This window comes from Gymnoscopelus braueri (genome assembly GCF_963280865.1).
Source record: "Gymnoscopelus braueri genome assembly, chromosome: 1".
Taxonomy (NCBI): Eukaryota; Metazoa; Chordata; class Actinopteri; order Myctophiformes; family Myctophidae; genus Gymnoscopelus; species Gymnoscopelus braueri.
In genome coordinates this window covers 4021919-4039510 of record NC_137603.1, presented here as the reverse complement: position 1 = coordinate 4039510, position 17592 = coordinate 4021919, and the positions used below count along the sequence as shown (strand labels likewise).

The following is a 17592-nucleotide window of genomic DNA, read 5'->3' as shown; positions in this document are numbered from 1 at the left end:
CTGCTATTTTTGTCGTTATCAGTGAGAACCAGTCATACAACAGGTTTATCAAGCTGTGGGCTAGCACGCAGGAGCACATTGAGAATGTATTAAAATGGCATTAACATTAACATTGAAGTTCAACCTGGAGTCGACTAGTGTCTCTCTCACAACAACTGTGGATGGTCGTGTCCAGCAGTCCTATTTTAGACATGTTATTAATACACAACCACAACAAAAACAACTACTTTTAAAGAGGTTTTGACATGTTTATTAATTGAAATTCAGCATCTCAACATCTAAAAAGCTATGAGGTCAAGTTTTCAGGATGGATGGGGGCTGGGGTTGGTTGGTGGAGGAGTAGGTATCTCTCTTCAGTTATAGCAGGGGTCATCACCATGCTTTCTTGTGGTGGACATTTTGGTCAAAATTCCATTTTTGCCACAGACATACAAAATGAGTGGACAATAATATTACCAGAAACACATAAAGAGCTAGCCCTGAATGACCATAGAACAGGTCTGCAACTCTGAGTGTGTACAAATGGAACCAAATGGACCCTTACGGGTCCATTTGGTTCCATTTTGTACACTCTCAGAGTTAAATAAGAACATTATAATGGTGTGTAAATCAAAAAAATTGCCACGGACAAGACCAAGTCTTTGCCACGGACACATTTGTCTGTGTACGGACATGTTGATGACCCCTGGTTATAGTCTTGCTTGATCTTTCTTTTAGTTGGCAGCCATGACAAGCAAGGACAGGAGACAGGACACCATTAACAAGAAGCAGACCATTAAAGAATCACTCAATCAATTTCTTCACAATCCTCAATACCATGGACGGATTACCAGTGGTGGAAAAAGTACTCAATTTTTTTGCTCAAGTAAAAGTATCAATACTGCTCTGTTACAAGTAAAAGTCCGGAATTGAAAATGTACTTGAGTAAAAGTATCAAAAGTATCAAAATGTACTTAAAGTGCCAGTGTAGAACGTACTCATTATGCAGAATGTCCCATTTCAGGTGTAAATGTAAAAAAATCATTTGAAAATGGCAGATCTACAAGGTCACAATGCTTCGCATCGCGGCGCTGTCACGGTCTGCCCCCCCACAGACCGTGTCTCCTCTTCGGCCACTCCCTCTTTCCATTCCTTCTCTCAGTCCTGGTTACACACCTGTCCCCACTCCCTCATCAGCCCAGCAGTGCCATGCCCATTACAAGCCTGTGAACACTTCTCCAATCAACCTGCTCCCTATAAAACTGGACTCATTGCACACACTCATTGTCAGTACATACTTTGTTGTTCATGTGATCTGCTGTGGAGTTTTCGTGTTCTTCATTTTTGTGCTCCTGAAGAGTTTGAATCTGTGGACATCCTGATTACTGCTTGCAACTCCCGGCCATGAGTTTACTGGTTAGTTGTTTTGTGCTTCAGACAAGTTAGCATTTTCAGACTTGCTGTTTATTGCGTGCAACTACTGCTTTTGGTTGTAAGCTTAACTTATGCTTTAATAAATCTCTACTTTGAAACTATTCTGCTTGTGGCTCTGCATTTGGGTTCAGTCTTTCTGCAAACCGTGACAGTATGTACTGACCATAAAAATGAACCCAGCAGAGCTACAGCTTTTTAACAGAAAAGTAGTTGAGTTTGAACATGTGGTGGCTCGTTTCATGTCATCTCCCCCAAACCTGCGTGCTGAACTCCAGAAGGAGATTACAGTACAGCAGCAGTGGTTTAAAGACAGGCCATGGGTTAGCCATTTTGTCCCCCACCTGGATGTTGTCTGTGGGAGGCTTAATAGCTTTGTTGAAACCAGCTCGGCCCATGCTTCCCAGCCAGCTCCCCGCTCCATAAGGCTTGGAGTAGTGAGTCTGCAACCCACCAGCCCTGCTGCAGACCAGCAGAAGACCCAGTATGTGGACTTGCTTACGTATTTTTGCAGCCGTGTGAAGCTTCCTGTATATTCTGACCCAGTTCAAGAACCACATCTGGGCACAGACCTGGCTTGGGGAGGTCCCCGTAGTGCCAACAAACGGGGCAAAGTCTCCCTGGGTCGCCTAGCCACCCGGCCAGCTAGCCCCTGGCCTGCTAGCCCTCAATTGACAAGCGACCAGCCTGCTAGCACCCAGCCTGCATCTCCAGATCCCTCCTGCCTTGATTCTGTGTTTCCTGCATCCGTCTCTCCCGGTCCGGCTCCAGTCCAGAGCCCTTATGAGGGGTCTCGCTTGGCCCTTTGTTTGGGCAACCGTGGGCCCTCCAGAAGAAGACGTGGTTATCGTGACCCCCAGCAGTCTTCGCGGCCCAGCGTCCAGAGCACCCTCTTGCCCAGCGCCTCGGAGCCAGAGCCAGCGCCGCCCTGCTCGCCGCCGTCCTGCTCGCCGCCGCCCTGCTCGCCGCCGCCCTGTTCGCCGCCGCTCTACACGCCGCTGCCCTGCACGCCGCCGCCCTGCACGCCGCCGCCCTGCACGCCGCCGCCCTGCACGCCGCCGCCCTGCACGCCGCCGGCCTGCTCGCCGCTGCCCTGTTCGCCGCTGCTCTACACGCCGCTGCCCTGCTCGCCGTCGCCCGGCTCGCCGCCGCCCGGCACCCTGCTGCCCGGCACTCCGCCGCCCGGCACCCTGCTGCCCGGCATTCCGCCGCCCGGCATTCCGCCGCCCGGCACCCTGCTGCCCAGCACCCGGCTGCCCGGCATTCCGCCGCCCGGCACCCTGCTGTCCGGCACCCTGCTGCCCGGCATTCCGCCGCCCGGCACCCTGCTGTCCGGCACCCTGCTGCCCGTCACCCTGCTGCCCGGCATTCCGCCACCCTGCTGCCCGGCACTCCGCCGCCCGGCACCCTGCTGCCCGGCACTCCGCTGCCCGGGACCCTGCTGCCCGGCACCCCGCTGATCGGCACTCCGCTGCCCAGCACCCCGCTACTCAGCTCTCCCAGTATCTACGAGCCTTCTCCAGCTGCCTCCATTGGTGACCTGCCTGCGCCCTCTGCATCCTTGCCGGCTGTATCTGCTGCTGACCTGCCTGAGCTCTTGCAAGACATCTCCCTAGATGACCTGCCTGCGCCCTCTGCACCCTCAACAGCCCTATCAGCCGATGACCTGCCAGAGCCCTTGTCAGTCATCTCCACTGGTGATCTGTGTCTGCCAGAAGTCCTGGAAGCCCTGGTCCTTGGCTTTCAGCTGACAGGTGTGTCGGACGATGGCTCTCCAGCGTCTGCAGCATCTCCCGTGGCGTCACATCCAGCATCTGCAGCCTCCGCAGCCTCCGCTTTGGCATCGCCTCCAGCATCTGCAGCATCCACTGTGGCGTCGCCTCCAGCATGTGCAGCATCCACTGTGGCGTCGCCTCCAGCATCTGCGGCATCCCCTAGGGTCTCGTCTCCGAAGTCTGCAGCGTCGCCGGTGGTCCCGTCTTCGGAGTCTGCAGCGTCGCCGGTGGTCCCACCTCCAGAGCCTGCAACGCCGTCTGGGGTCCCGTCGCCAGAGCCTGCAGCGCCATCTGGGGTCCCGCCTGCAGCGCCGTCTGGGGTCCCGCCTCCAGAGCCCGCAGCGCCGTCTAGGGTCCCACCTGCAGTGCCATCTGGGGTCCCGTCTCCAGAGCCTGCAGTGCCATCTGGGGTCCTGCCTCCAGAGCCTCCAGTGCCTTCTGGGGTCCCACCTGCAGCGTCCTGTGTGGCTCCGTCTGGTCATCCTCCAGATCCTTCTCCTAAGTGGTCATGGGGTTCTCCAGGCCGTCCACCCGATGTTGCTTGTTCTGCCATATCCCAGTCTCCAGGCAGTCCGCCTGACGTTGCCTCGTCTCAGCCTCCAGGCTGTCGGCCAGGCGATAACTCTGATGCATCGTCTCAGCCTCCAGGCTGTCCGCCAGGCGACAACTCTGCTGCCTCGTCTCAGCCTCCAGGCCGTCCGCCAGACGACAACTCTGCTGCCTCGTCTGAGCATCCAGGTCGTCCGCCAGACGACATCTCTGCTGCCTCGTCTGAGCATCCAGGTCGTCCGCCAGACGACATCTCTGCTGCCTCGTCTCAGCATCCAGGTCGTCCGCCAGACGACATCTCTGCTGCCTCGTCTCAGCATCCAGGTCGTCCGCCAGACGACACCTCTTCGACCTCGTCTCAACCGCCAGGTCGTCCGCCAGACAACACCTCTTCGACCTCGTCTCAGCTTCCAGGTCGTCCATCAGACGACACCTCTCCGACCTCGTCTCAGCCTCCAGGTCGTCCACCAGACGACACCTCTTCGGCCTCGCCTCAGCCTGCAGGCCGTCCACCTGATGTCTCCAGCTCAGCCCCGGTCCGTCCTGGCCGTCCGCCTGACTTCACCAGCTCAGCCCCGGGCCGTCCGCCTGACGTCACCATCTCAGCCCCGGGCCATCCGCCTGACGTAAGCAGCTCAGCCCCGGGCCGTCTGCCTGATGTCACCAGCTCAGCCCCGGTCCATCCTGGCGTTCCACCTGATGTCCCCATTGCCTCTTCCCAGCATCCAGGCTGCCCACCTGAAGTCACCACTGCCTCTTCTCAGCGTCCAGGCCGCCCACCTGAGGTCACCTGCTCAGCCCCGGTCCAGTCTCCAGGCCGTCCGCCTGGGGTTCAGGTTCCCAGACCCCTCCTCCAGACCGGGCCAGCGTGGTGGGACGTCTGGAAGCCGTCCCTTGAGAGGGGGGTACTGTCACGGTCTGCCCCCCCACAGACCGTGTCTCCTCTTCGGCCACTCCCTCTTTCCATTCCTTCTCTCAGTCCTGGTTACACACCTGTCCCCACTCCCTCATCAGCCCAGCAGTGCCATGCCCATTACAAGCCTGTGAACACTTCTCCAATCAACCTGCTCCCTATAAAACTGGACTCATTGCACACACTCATTGTCAGTACATACTTTGTTGTTCATGTGATCTGCTGTGGAGTTTTCGTGTTCTTCATTTTTGTGCTCCTGAAGAGTTTGAATCTGTGGACATCCTGATTACTGCTTGCAACTCCCGGCCATGAGTTTACTGGTTAGTTGTTTTGTGCTTCAGACAAGTTAGCATTTTCAGACTTGCTGTTTATTGCGTGCAACTACTGCTTTTGGTTGTAAGCTTAACTTATGCTTTAATAAATCTCTACTTTGAAACTATTCTGCTTGTGGCTCTGCATTTGGGTTCAGTCTTTCTGCAAACCGTGACAGGCGCATTGTGACCTTGTAGATTGTAGATTGTAGATTAGCTATTTTCAAATGGACAAAAACAAAGTAACTAAAGTTTCCAAATAATTGTAGTGGAGTAAAAGTATAATATTTGCCTCTGAGATGTAGTGAAGTAGAAGTAAAAGTATTGGAGATTGGAAATATTCAAGTAAAGTACAAATACCTAAAAATTGTACTGTACGTAAAGTAAGTACATAGTTTCTTTACACCACTGACCATTAGACCCTCCCATGCCAACACACACACACACACACACACACACACACACTCGATTTCCAGAAAGCTTTCGACTCAGTCTGGCATGAGGGTTTACTTTTTAAATGAATAGAAGGTGGTATAGGAGGAAAAGTCCTTTGAGGCAATTAAATCCATATGTAACCACCCTGGCCAAAATAGGGGTTACTAAAATCATAAATACTACTGACTACGCCAGTTGGATTTAAACCAACAAGCCAATTAAGGCTCAACATTAAAAGGAGGTTCGTTTAACAGAGCTTTGAAAACTGGGTAGGAGGCTCAGCAATGACACCATGACGTTGCAAAAGTTTTACATTTTATTCACATTAAATTATTAAAAAAGATTATGCCACTGCAATACTACTGGTCAATAGAACACATCTCCCCAAGCATTGTCCAGAGCAGATAAGCCACAGCACACAAAAAGGGAGTAATTAACTCATAGGTTAGTCGTTTCACTGCAAAAGAGCACACACACATATTAGTTCACTATGCTCACAGAAGTTATCAAATAGGAGTTCAAATGGACCATCATTATATAAATACAGTGGGTTTAAAACATACAACTACATACCATGTACACAAAACAATCTGACTGCATTGAATAGCTTAATACATTGACACACATTTCAAAACAACCTGACATTACGCGCACATAATAAAAACATCCTTACCACAGGGCGAGCAGAGTGGAGCGCACCTTAATGGCAGAATTCTGCCCCACAAGCTACACACTCCATTGTTAGCCCCATTTAAAAGTAGCAATAACTATAAATGAACTATTACATTTACCATGGGTGACGCTGGATCACACTCTGCCCGCCTGTGCAAAATCTGCATACAAATCTGTTGTTGAATGACAACTTCCTGCTTTTAAAAGGCCAACCAGACCATGATTGGACAGCAGTCGGATTGGTTCACCAATCATGATCCATCCTCAGCTCTACACACACACACCACAGGGGGAATACATCCACATGGCGTAGTGTCATCAATGGGTTGTACCTAGGGGGGCGGAGTCGGCTCGGGGGAAAACACAGATTTCCCCCAGCTGGTATAGACCGAGGGATGTGGGGTTTTCAAACTCATATGCTGTAAAAGTATACCAATTTAAAAAGCAGGTGTCATGGCTTGCCAGATCACAGGCACAGAACCTTGTTGCCACTCGACAAGGAACACTACATTAGCAAATTAAACAAGAGTCCGATTGGAATGTTGTCCTGACAGGACAGAGGATCCAACACAACACAATGGCCCGAGGTTATCTGCTTTAATCGCCTGGTAAGAGACACTATTACATTTTCTATAGATATGATCAATTAAACTTATCATAATATCAAAAAGCAAAAGCCATTCATTCATCAATGATGTTATAACACGTTTTAGTGAATTCCAAGTACAGGAGACATCGACGCCATTACAGTTTGGAAACGCAGTTCAACATGCAGCGATTTACACACAAAACAAGCCAAACCCGGCTATCCTCGTTTAAAACCTACAGAAAACACAATTGTAAATCTGGCAATGAACACGGAGCTAAAGCAGTGTGTAAATCCTGCATGATATTAAATGGCGCACTTCGCCAAATGATAATGGCGCCAGTACGTGCCGTTCCGACGTTCCGTGCCGTCGAACTGGGCGAAACACCGGGAAAAGACAGAGTCTGCACACTAATTCTCGTTAGCCTTGGCTAGCTAATTATCATTTTTTATTGTGTAAAGGACACATTTGTGAAAAAGGTTGATGATGTCATCATTTTGCTGCTGTATTTAAAAGCTGAATGGACACACATGTATTTACTCCTCTCTCCACCAGGGGGCAGCGATGACTCTCTGCTTCTCTGAAAACACACCCAGGTGTTCTGTGAAAAGACAATAAACCAATAAGAATCAGAATGTATTAACTGTGTGAACATGTTAACACTTTAGAATAACCTTCCCTTTAAATTAATCATTCCCAAATGATTAGTTTATGTGTTATTTATAACTTGTTAAATGTGTGTTAATGGTTAATGCTTTAACGATTATTCATAAAACTATGCTATTAATAGTTAATAGATCATGAACAAGTTATTAGTAGGCCTAAACTACTTAAAAACCTAACCTCCCAGCACCTTCCCTGCAACTACAGTAACCATCAAAGTAGAAACAACTCAGTCCATTCAAACAACATTTGACCAATACTTTGTCAATAGTGTATCTTAGTAGGAAGGGCAGCTCAGTTGGTAGAACACTCTCCTTTGGACCACAAGGTTCTGTCTTTGATCCTGCTAGTGATGGAATGATCAGTGTTTTCAATGAACTGAATCATTGGGTTCAGTTCACTGAAATGTTGTGTTCAATGTACTGAATCATTGGGTACAGTTCACTGAAATGTTGTGTTCAATGAACTGAATCATTGGGTACAGTTCATTGAAATGTTGTGTTCAATGAACTGAATCATTGGGTTCAAGTTCACTGAAATGTTGTGTTCAATGAACTGAATCATTGGGTACACTTCACTGAAATGTTGTGTTCAATGAACTGAATCATTGGGTACAGTTCACTGAAATGTTGTGTTCAATGAACTGAATCATTGGGTACAGTTCACTGAAATGTTGTGTTCAATGAACTGAATCATTGTGTTCAGTTCACTGAAATGTTGTGTTCAAAATGATTGGTTCAGAGTTTGGCTGCATTGTGTCGTCTCTTCACTTCCTAACTGAGTCACCTGAACGTCCTCTCAGGCTATGGGATCTAAACTCCTGCGTCATGTAAAACATGTTTATATTTGATTGATGATGAATGGTCCAAACTACACAGTTCACCAAGAGCACCCCCCCCCCCCATCTGACCACATTGTCATCAGTGTTGTCTGATACAACAAATCATTTTATTATTACATTTGATTATTAGATTCATTATTATAAGAAATTAAGCAGAAGACACATAATGTGAATTCACGCGACCGGGATGGTTTACCAGGCTAGTTGTTTCACTTCTTACACAAGCATGTTGTTTTGTGTATGTTTTCTAGTTTTATACACTTTTATACATTAAAACTGTATGAATGTATATGTAAAAAGGTTTAGTAAAAAGAAAGAGGAAGTGAACCTGGATGTGTGGGAGGAGTCTAAAGATCGTCATTGGCTGTCGGCACCAGAATACGGCCTGATAGAAGAAGAAGAGAGACAGTTAAAACAGACACACAAATACATCCTATGTACTGTATTGTGTGTATTTCTCCATAAAATGCACAACAACACAATAACACAACAACATTAGGGTTCAGTCATCAGGGTCACATGTTGCATCAGAACTAATTTGAACATTTGACTCTTATTTAAGACTAAATGTGACAACATAGAACACACTTTGACCTCTAACTAGGTCGTCTAAACTGGTCTAAACTGGTTAAGGTTCTAAACCAATATAAACCACTTTAGGTTGTGGCTTTACATATGTGTTTGTTTGTTTGTTTGTTTGCATTTATGTGAGGGTTCCACATGTCATGTGATCCTCTGTTGATCTGACCTCATTTCTTCCACTGGTAGTAGATTAATCAATGAAACATGTTAATTAAACATGCTAATCACCTTGTTTCTTCCACTGGTAGTAGATGAATCCAGACAGGAACAAGACCAGACCCAGAACCAGACCTGATGCTCCCATGGCCACCTTGTTCTTCACTGACTCTGGCATGGAGTCATCTGACAATAAAAATATTATATTAATTATATTATATTATATTATATTATATTATATTATATTATATTATATTATATTATATTATATTATATTATATTATATTATAAATTCTATAAATGTCTTTATACCTGCAGCCATTAGTAAACAAAGATGATGTACCTGATCTAGACAAGACAAGCTCTAAGTAGGTGAGGCTCCTGTCATGACCTTCTTATTAGAATGGTTACTTTCCGATGTTTTAATGTATTTGTATTGATTTCTATTTCTGGTGTCTGTATTATTATTGTGTCTTGTTTTTAATTGGATTGCTGTGTTTCCTTTCTGCAAAACAAATGTACCTTCAGGTACAAAAAGAGAAGAATCCTTGAACCCTTAAAACAGAGTGCAGTGTAACACATTACAGTAGATTACAGTAACTGACCCCAGTCCATTACAGTAGATTACAGTAGAATACAGTAGATTACAGTTGAATATAGTAAAATGCAGTAGAATACAGTAGATTACAGTAGATTACAGTAGAATAGAGTAGATTACAGTAACTGACCCCAGTCCATCTTGATAGGCGCGGTCAGGCTGGGATGTTCCACCATGCATGTGATCTTCTCTCCTGATCTGTAACACACACACACACACACACACACACACACACACACACACACACACACACACACACACACACACACACATACAGTTTTTCTGCTGATGATCCTCTTCAAAAAGCACAGCATGTTTTCTATCTGATGAGGATGATCAGTACCTACGCACAGGTGCCCCCTCTGCACCACGGTGCAGGGGGGGGGAGTTAGGGCACCGAGGGGGCACCCAAAATGAGCCATGCCGCTCATCATAATAACTAAACGATGAACTATTATATTTAAATGTAAGATTAAAAACACAGCTACAATTATGCACCATATCACTAGACCGTTATAGGCAATAAGATAAGCTTATACTGATATTTTCGCATGTCATGATTTTCGCATGTCATGATTTTAATCATGACGTGCGTGCGTCCTCAAGTTGAATGTGTGTCCATGTGGATCTGCTCAGAGCTGAAGCGGCCCCTCCTCCCCGCCCGGTCTGACAGTGAGTGAGCAGCTGTTAATTAGCACAAACATTAGGACAGATTGTGAAAGTAGCCGATCTACACGCTGAAACGTGCCACGCTTCGACACATTGATCCGTTGATCTTTGTTATTATTTAGTTTCTTGGAGAAAAAAAAAACGCACGACGACAAGCTTGCTGCGTAGTTGTGTCTGGAGTAGACTGGTGATAAACACGGGACTCGGGAGGAAAAACACACAGGAGTGTGTGTGTGTGTGTGTGTGTGTGTGTGTGTGTGTGTGTGTGTGTGTGTGTGTGTGTGTGTGTGTGTGTGTGTGTGTGTGTGACTTAATATTAGCCTACCAATTAATGGGAAATTTTCAGCAAATGAGTAACACTTGTTTTATTTTTAAAGAATATATGTATAGGTGTCTATTAGGTGTGTATTTCTATGTATAGGTGTCTGTTAGGTGTGTACCTGGGTGTGTACTCCAGGTAGGAGTGGTACTGTCTCCATCAGACAGCTCGTCAGTAGAGGATAGACCAGAGGTCAAAGGTTCTTGACCTATCCACCAGGTCACCAGGATCACTTTAGGATAGAAGTCGTAGCTGCTGCACCTCAGCATGTGAGTGTGTTCACCACGACGAGGGGGAGTCTCTGACTTCAGACTCACTTTGGGCTCCACTCCTAAAAAAGATTATTATTATCATTATTATCATATAACCGTCATAGGAAGTAGGAACATGTTATTATCATTAATAATTGTATATCATCCGAATGATCCAGAAAGCTGCAACACACTTGTTCTTCAACCAGCCAAAATGTTCACATTTCCCGGCTCTCCCCCGTTCTCCTCTCCCTATATTGACCCTCCAGTTGCTGCCCTCACAGAGTACAAAACACTGATGTTGGCCTACAAACAAACCAACGGTATAACACCTCCATATACCTGATCCAACCCTATACAACCTCTCACCCTCCACACGTCCTAGACTCTCCTCCTTTCCCTAAAACACCCTGGACAACGCTCCACACGTCCTAGACTCTTCTCCCTTCTCTAAAACACCCTGGACAACGCTCCTCATGTCCTAGACTCTTCTCCCTTCTCTAAAACACCCTGGACAACGCTCCTCATGTCCTAGACTCTTCTCCCTTCTCTAAAACACCCTGGACAACGCTCTACACGTCCTAGACTCTTCTCCCTTCTTGACCTAGCCTTGACGACCTTGCAGTCTTATTCAAAGGTTAAAATGTAATTTAGATCATTTAGATATAGCATATTATGTAGACAGATGCCAGGTTCAACCTGGCATCCTATCATTTGGATAGTTTCAATGTACATATTATTTATTTGTTTGATATTATACTGTTTAGACTGATGATAGGTTATTGGTTTACATATGATCCTAGATTACTATTTCTATGCATTTTATGTATTACCTCATGTTTTCCTTGCTTACTGTAAATCACTCTGGATTAAGAGCGTCTGATAAATGCCTACATTGTAAATTGTAACTGTAAATGTCAGTGTTTGGCCACCAGATGGCACCAGAGTACTGTAGATTCTACAATAGTCTACAGTTTTCTACAATGTAGAATGCATTTATATAATATAATTTAAACATATTAAATAATTCACAGTTACACAGTGCTTTACATAAACAACAATAAACCAAGCAATATCATTGTATGAAAATGATATTGCTTAATAAACAAACAAAACAATACACATAATCCTGTAAAATATTGTGATTAAAAACATACAAAACAAACTAGTTAAGACAATAATTAAAATATAAAATCAGGTGGTGAAATGAAGTGTATAGAGGTGTGTTCTAGCCTGCATGGTTCTTTTTAACGATAATTTAAAAACATTAATCCTGGTGTCTTTGTTTTAGGCAGGTCATTATATGTAGGTGAAAACGCTCATAGCCTAGATCTATGTTTCTTTTATACTACTGTACAATGGTGACACCACATGTTGTGAGCTTGTAGATCTGCTATTTCCACTGTGTGACGCCTGTTACAGTATAAATCAAGAGGATCTGAAATGTTTCTCAGCAGATAAAGAAATATGTAATAATTATTATATGATCAATATTAACACCATTAATCATCTCTGAATAGAATCATGTGATTTCATGTTATAGTTTATGAGGTGATGAGTGTAGAGTGCTTCGAGATCAGCTCACCTCTCTTGTTCAGAACAGAGGAGTAGTAGTTCTCAATGTTGTGTTTGCAGATTCCCTCTCGGTTTGCTCTCATCCTAGCCAGTGCTCCAGGATCTTTATTGAGGCGCTCTGCGTTCTTCACACCAAGCTCAGTGTATCCAACATACTGACCTACTCTACTGTCCCACCTGAGCAGCTCATCACCATCGAAATTCAATGACTCTATGTACTGTATGTCCTTCAGCTCACTGGAGTTAAACACACAGCGGGAAGCCCTATAGTACACATATCCATCTGGAAATAGTCGACAATGAAAAATGTCATTAATGTTCAGTTTTATTCATCTGTATAATATCAACACTAGGCTAACTGCCCCCCATCAGCCAAATATGTCTCTACATAAAGTCTACAATAGGTTCAGGATGTGAAATCTGGCATTAAAATGTTTTAGGTTTTGTTTCTCCATGTGTCCAGTTGTCTAGTGCGGCTGAGTTAACAAGGACTCTGTCTGTCTGTCTGTCTGTCTGTCTGTCTGTCTGTCTGTCCAGCTGCTGGAATCTAATGTTGACATAAACTGTATGCCCCCCCCCCTCGCCCCCGCACCTGTGTTGCGGACCACATGCGTGCGCGACTCATGCGCGAATGTTTTGTATTAATTAATTAATTAATTAAGCTAAAGTGTCTGTCTGTCTGTCTGTCTGTCTGTCTGTCTGTCAGTCAGACCCCATCATGTATTTCCAGGATAACAGAGATAACACTTGCAAAAAGGTTGTTATTTTGAGAGCGAATTTCCTCACAATATGAATACATTCTGATATGTTTTATTTTGATGGTAACTGTTGTATAATCGTATTATCTTGGATCTTGACATAATTCATGTCTTTATATTGAAAATCCAAATAAATAAGTAAAGGTGTGTGTGTGTGTGTGTGTGTGTGTGTGTGTGTGTGTGTGTGTGTGTGTGTGTGTGTGTGTGTGTGTGTGTGTGTTCAACCGTTTTAGTTAATAACTATTGTGTTAATAGTATTCATGTACCTTTCACTGGTGGTTTCTTCAAGGCAGTGCGAACGATGTCCAGCATGGCTTTGCAGTACGCCTGATCATTCCAAGCTTGTTCATAAGCTCCTGTGTAGGTCATATGATCTACAAACGGAGGCTGAGGCTCCACCGCCTTCCCTTTGTTGTAGTCTGCGTACACCAACACTTCACCATCCAGTCCCATCATCCACTCTTTATATGAGTCTTTAACTGTGTCTGAACAGCTATAGACTTTAATCTGCTCATGGAACACTGGAAATAAAACAAAGATGACGTTAAACAACAAACTTCTTCACAGTGACAATAACACATAATCATCATGTTAAACAATCATGTTTGGTTCTTATATGAAGTGAAAGGTTGGATATTAAAAGTAGCTTCCTGTCAAACGTTTTATTCACACTGATTCAATATTGTATATACAGGTAGCAGGGCCGATGACAGGATTCTTGGGTGGGGGGACAAGTTTTTAGAAAGTGGGCCCCCCCCATGCTTGCGCGCGCGTGCATGGGGTGCGCCCTCGCGCGATTTTTTTTTTTCGGTTTTAATTCAGTTATTTATTAATTTCTTATTATTATTTTCGGGTTTTTCTCGGTTTTTGAATTAATTTATTATTATTTTTGACCTCAAAACATTAAGTCGGGTGTCTTTGCGTGATTTCACGTTGGCCACTTTAGCCTCAAGCCAATATATAGTCAGTTCTGTTCATAACCAGTGGTGGAAAAAGTATTCACATGTTTTACTTAAGTAAAAGTATGAATAATGCAATGTAGAAATACTCCCTTACAAGTAAAAGTCAATAAAAAATGTATTTCAGTAAAGGTACAAAAGTATTGGTATAAAAATGTACTTTGAGTACCAAAAGTAAAAGTACTCACAACGACTGGAGTCTCCAGTCGTTGTGAGTACTTTTACAGGGCCATTTTCAAATGGCCGAAATATATAGGAATGAGATCTACAGCTCACAGAGATCTCCAAGCTCACAGAGCTTGTAGATCTGCTATTTTCAAAAGGTTTTTATACAAATTTGATATACGGCAGCCACTTCTGCACATTAAACATTCTGTACTCACAATAGCTGTCCCTAACTTTCCAAACATCTCCTAAATTCATCATTTCTAGTTGAAAACATGCTGTTTTCTGTCTCATCATAAATCCACACAATGTTTTGTTTACTTTTCTCCCCGTGACTTGTAACTTCTAGTGTTGCCATATTCTGTGAGAGCAATAAGCAAGCCGGTCTATGAATATTATATGTTTATGAATTGAATACCAAGGACCTCAATGGAAACAAGACCACAAGGACTTTTTTGGACTGACCTTTTAAAATATTCAATCAATCAATCAATCCTGTAAGCGCAAATTTTTGCTTTTTTCATAGATTTGACCCGGCAACCCCCCCCCCCTCTCTCTCTCTCTCTCTCTCTCTCTCTCTCTCTCTCTCTCTCTCTCTCTCTCTCTCTCTCTCTCTGATCAGATGCGCAGCAGCGCACACACACACAGTCACGTCGCGACGCACGCAGCGCGCATTTCCACCAGTCCACCACCACACAAATATAAATTAAATTAATTATATGTGAAGAAGTTTGCGATGTCTCTGCCGGCGCCCCCCCCCCTTTAGCCCCGCCTGTCAGCGGGCCTGACAGGTAGTAAAAGGAGGGTGTGTGTGTGTGTGTGTGTGTGTGTGTGTGTGTGTGTGTGTGTGTGTGTGTGTGTGTGTGTGTGTGTGTGTGTGTGTGTGTGTGTGTGTTGTGTGTGTGCGTGCGTGTGTGTGTGTGTGTGTGTGTGAGTGCGTGCGTGCGTGCGTGCGCATGTCATTTGTTTGTATTGTGCATTGTTCATATTTGGTTTTATATAATAACAGTAGATATAAATGTATATATTATATAATAACATAAATATAATGTACTTACTTCCTGGGATCGCTTTGACATGAAGTACAGAGGAGAGGATGAGGAGGGTGGCTGTAATCTTCATCATCACTGATCAAAACTGAACTGAATTCAATAGATGAGAATAAACAGATGAGAATAAACAGATGAGAATAAACAGATGAGAATAAACAGATCAGAATAAACAGATCAGAATAAACAGATGTTTACTGAAAGAGAAGTTCTGGAGTCTGAAAGAGAATGAAGGAGGACTCGTTCTTTAGTTCAGAAGAATCAGCCAATCAGATTAAAGATAATATGTTACATCATCTGTTTCCAGAAAGACGACAGTCTGTATTATTGCACATAATCATATATGGTATATAGCTGCTGCTTATGCACCTTATGTCTCCTCATGTACATACTGTACCTTATGCACCTTATGTCTAACCTCATGTACATACTGTACCTTATGCACCTTATGTCTCCTCATGTACATACTGTACCTTATGCACCTTATGTCTAACTTCATGTACATACTGTACCTTATGTCTAACCTCATGTACATACTGTACCTTATGTCTCCTCATGTACATACTGTACCTTATGCACCTTATGTCTCCTCATGTACATACTGTACCTTATGCACCTTATGTCTCCTCATGTACATACTGTACCTTATGCACCTTATGTCTCCTCATGTACATACTGTACCTTATGCACCTTATGTCTCCTCATGTACATACTGTACCTTATGCACCTTATGTCTCCTCATGTACATACAGTACCTTATACACCTTATGTCTCCTCATGTAGGCTACGTACTGTACCTTATGTCTCCTCATGTACATACTGTACCTTATGCACCTTATGTCTCCTCATGTACATACTGTACCTTATGCACCTTATGTCTCCTCATGTACATACAGTATGTAAATATCTTTGTTTAATTCATCTTTTATTCTCTCCTTGCCCCCCCGTCCCCCGTCTTCTTTTCTTTCTCTTTCTGAAAATAGCTAAAACGATGGAGCTGCACAAAAAAAAAATCCACCCACTGGTTTGGTATGTTCATCTTTTATTCTAACTCGTAGCCTGACTAAACAAACTGATTCACATTATGTGGGGAACAAAAACAATGCGACACCAACCGGAACCAACCACCGGAACACGATTCCTCCCCCCCTCCCCCTTTTTGTAAACCGGATCACAGGGCTCAGTTTTAGAATGAATACCAGGCTTTCCTCCAACCTGCTCATCAGAAGCAGTTAGGGGTTCAGTGCCTTGCTCAAGGACACTTCAACATGAAGCCAGGAGGAGTCAGGAATCAAACCGGGAACCTCTGTTAACTGAACTCACAGACGCTCCTCTAATCCAAGCCTCATTACATCTCACTGATGGTGTGTGTGTGTGTGTGTGTGTGTGTGTGTGTGTGTGTGTGTGTGTGTGTGTGTGTGTGTGTGTGTGTGTGTGTGTGTGTGTGTGTGTGTGTGTGTGTGTGTGTGTGTGTGTGTGTGTGTGTTCAGCGTTGCTGGTAAAATGCTGTTCATGTTCATTAAACATCAATCCAAGCCTCATTACATCTCACTGCTGAAACCATCTAATGTCTTTAAAAACACACTGGTCATGTGATCAAAGTGTCACATGAGAGGTGTGTGTGTGTGTGCGTGTGCGTGTGCGTGTGTGTGTGTGTGTGTGTGCGTGCGTGCGTGCGTGCGGTTGAACTCAAACTTGAATTTCACTTCCTGATTCACTCAGCAGCCAATCAGAATTATTCTTTTATTAATCATCACCAGTTACTAGAGAGACATGTTGATGTCAACAACCTCACATACTGTAAATAATCATGTATTTATTTATTGTTTGTTTTGTCAACGTGTTGCTCATGGCAATAAGGACACTTTAAATCTGATGTTAAAAGTTGAAACAGACAGACAGACAGACAGACACACACGCAAAACACACTGTTTGTGTGTGTGTGTGTGTGTGTGTGTGTGTGTGTGTGTGTGTGTGTGTGTGTGTGTGTGTGTGTGTGTGTGTGTGTGTGTGTGTGTGTGTGTGTGTGTGTGTGTGTGTGTGTGTGGTGTTGAAGCGTCCCACCGGAAACTCCCCGAACATTAATTTCACTTCCTGATTGAGAGAGAGAGAGAGAGAGAGAGAGAGAGAGAGAGAGAGAGAGAGAGAGAGAGAGAGAGATTGTTGTCACATGATCTAGAAGCTTCTATCAATTAAAGGGCAAGACCACTTTGGTAGAGGTTTGGGTTGTGTATTTACCTTGCTATGATGTAACTCCAAAGGTGGACAAGAAATCAAAAATAATTGCGCCATTGATTAGAAAGTGATAATTCAAAACATCTCTCAAAGTCACTCTTTTAGCACGTACACGAACAC

General features: G+C 44.5%; 1 protein-coding gene across 2 annotated transcripts in view; it reads right to left on the bottom strand.

Moving 5' to 3' along the window:
- Positions 1–17592, bottom strand: part of LOC308090021 (H-2 class II histocompatibility antigen, E-S beta chain-like) — a 71212-nt gene that overhangs the window by 30512 nt on the left and 23108 nt on the right. Inside the window, exon 6 of one of the 2 annotated variants that reach the window (XM_080435049.1) lies at positions 15247–15330. In XM_080435049.1, coding sequence (XP_080291175.1) covers positions 15247–15313 — 67 coding nt within the window. In that variant the 5' untranslated portion in view covers positions 15314–15330. Of the gene's footprint in view, positions 1–15246; positions 15430–17592 lie in introns of those variants that run through there. The other variant, XM_080435048.1, reaches the window with a different exon arrangement.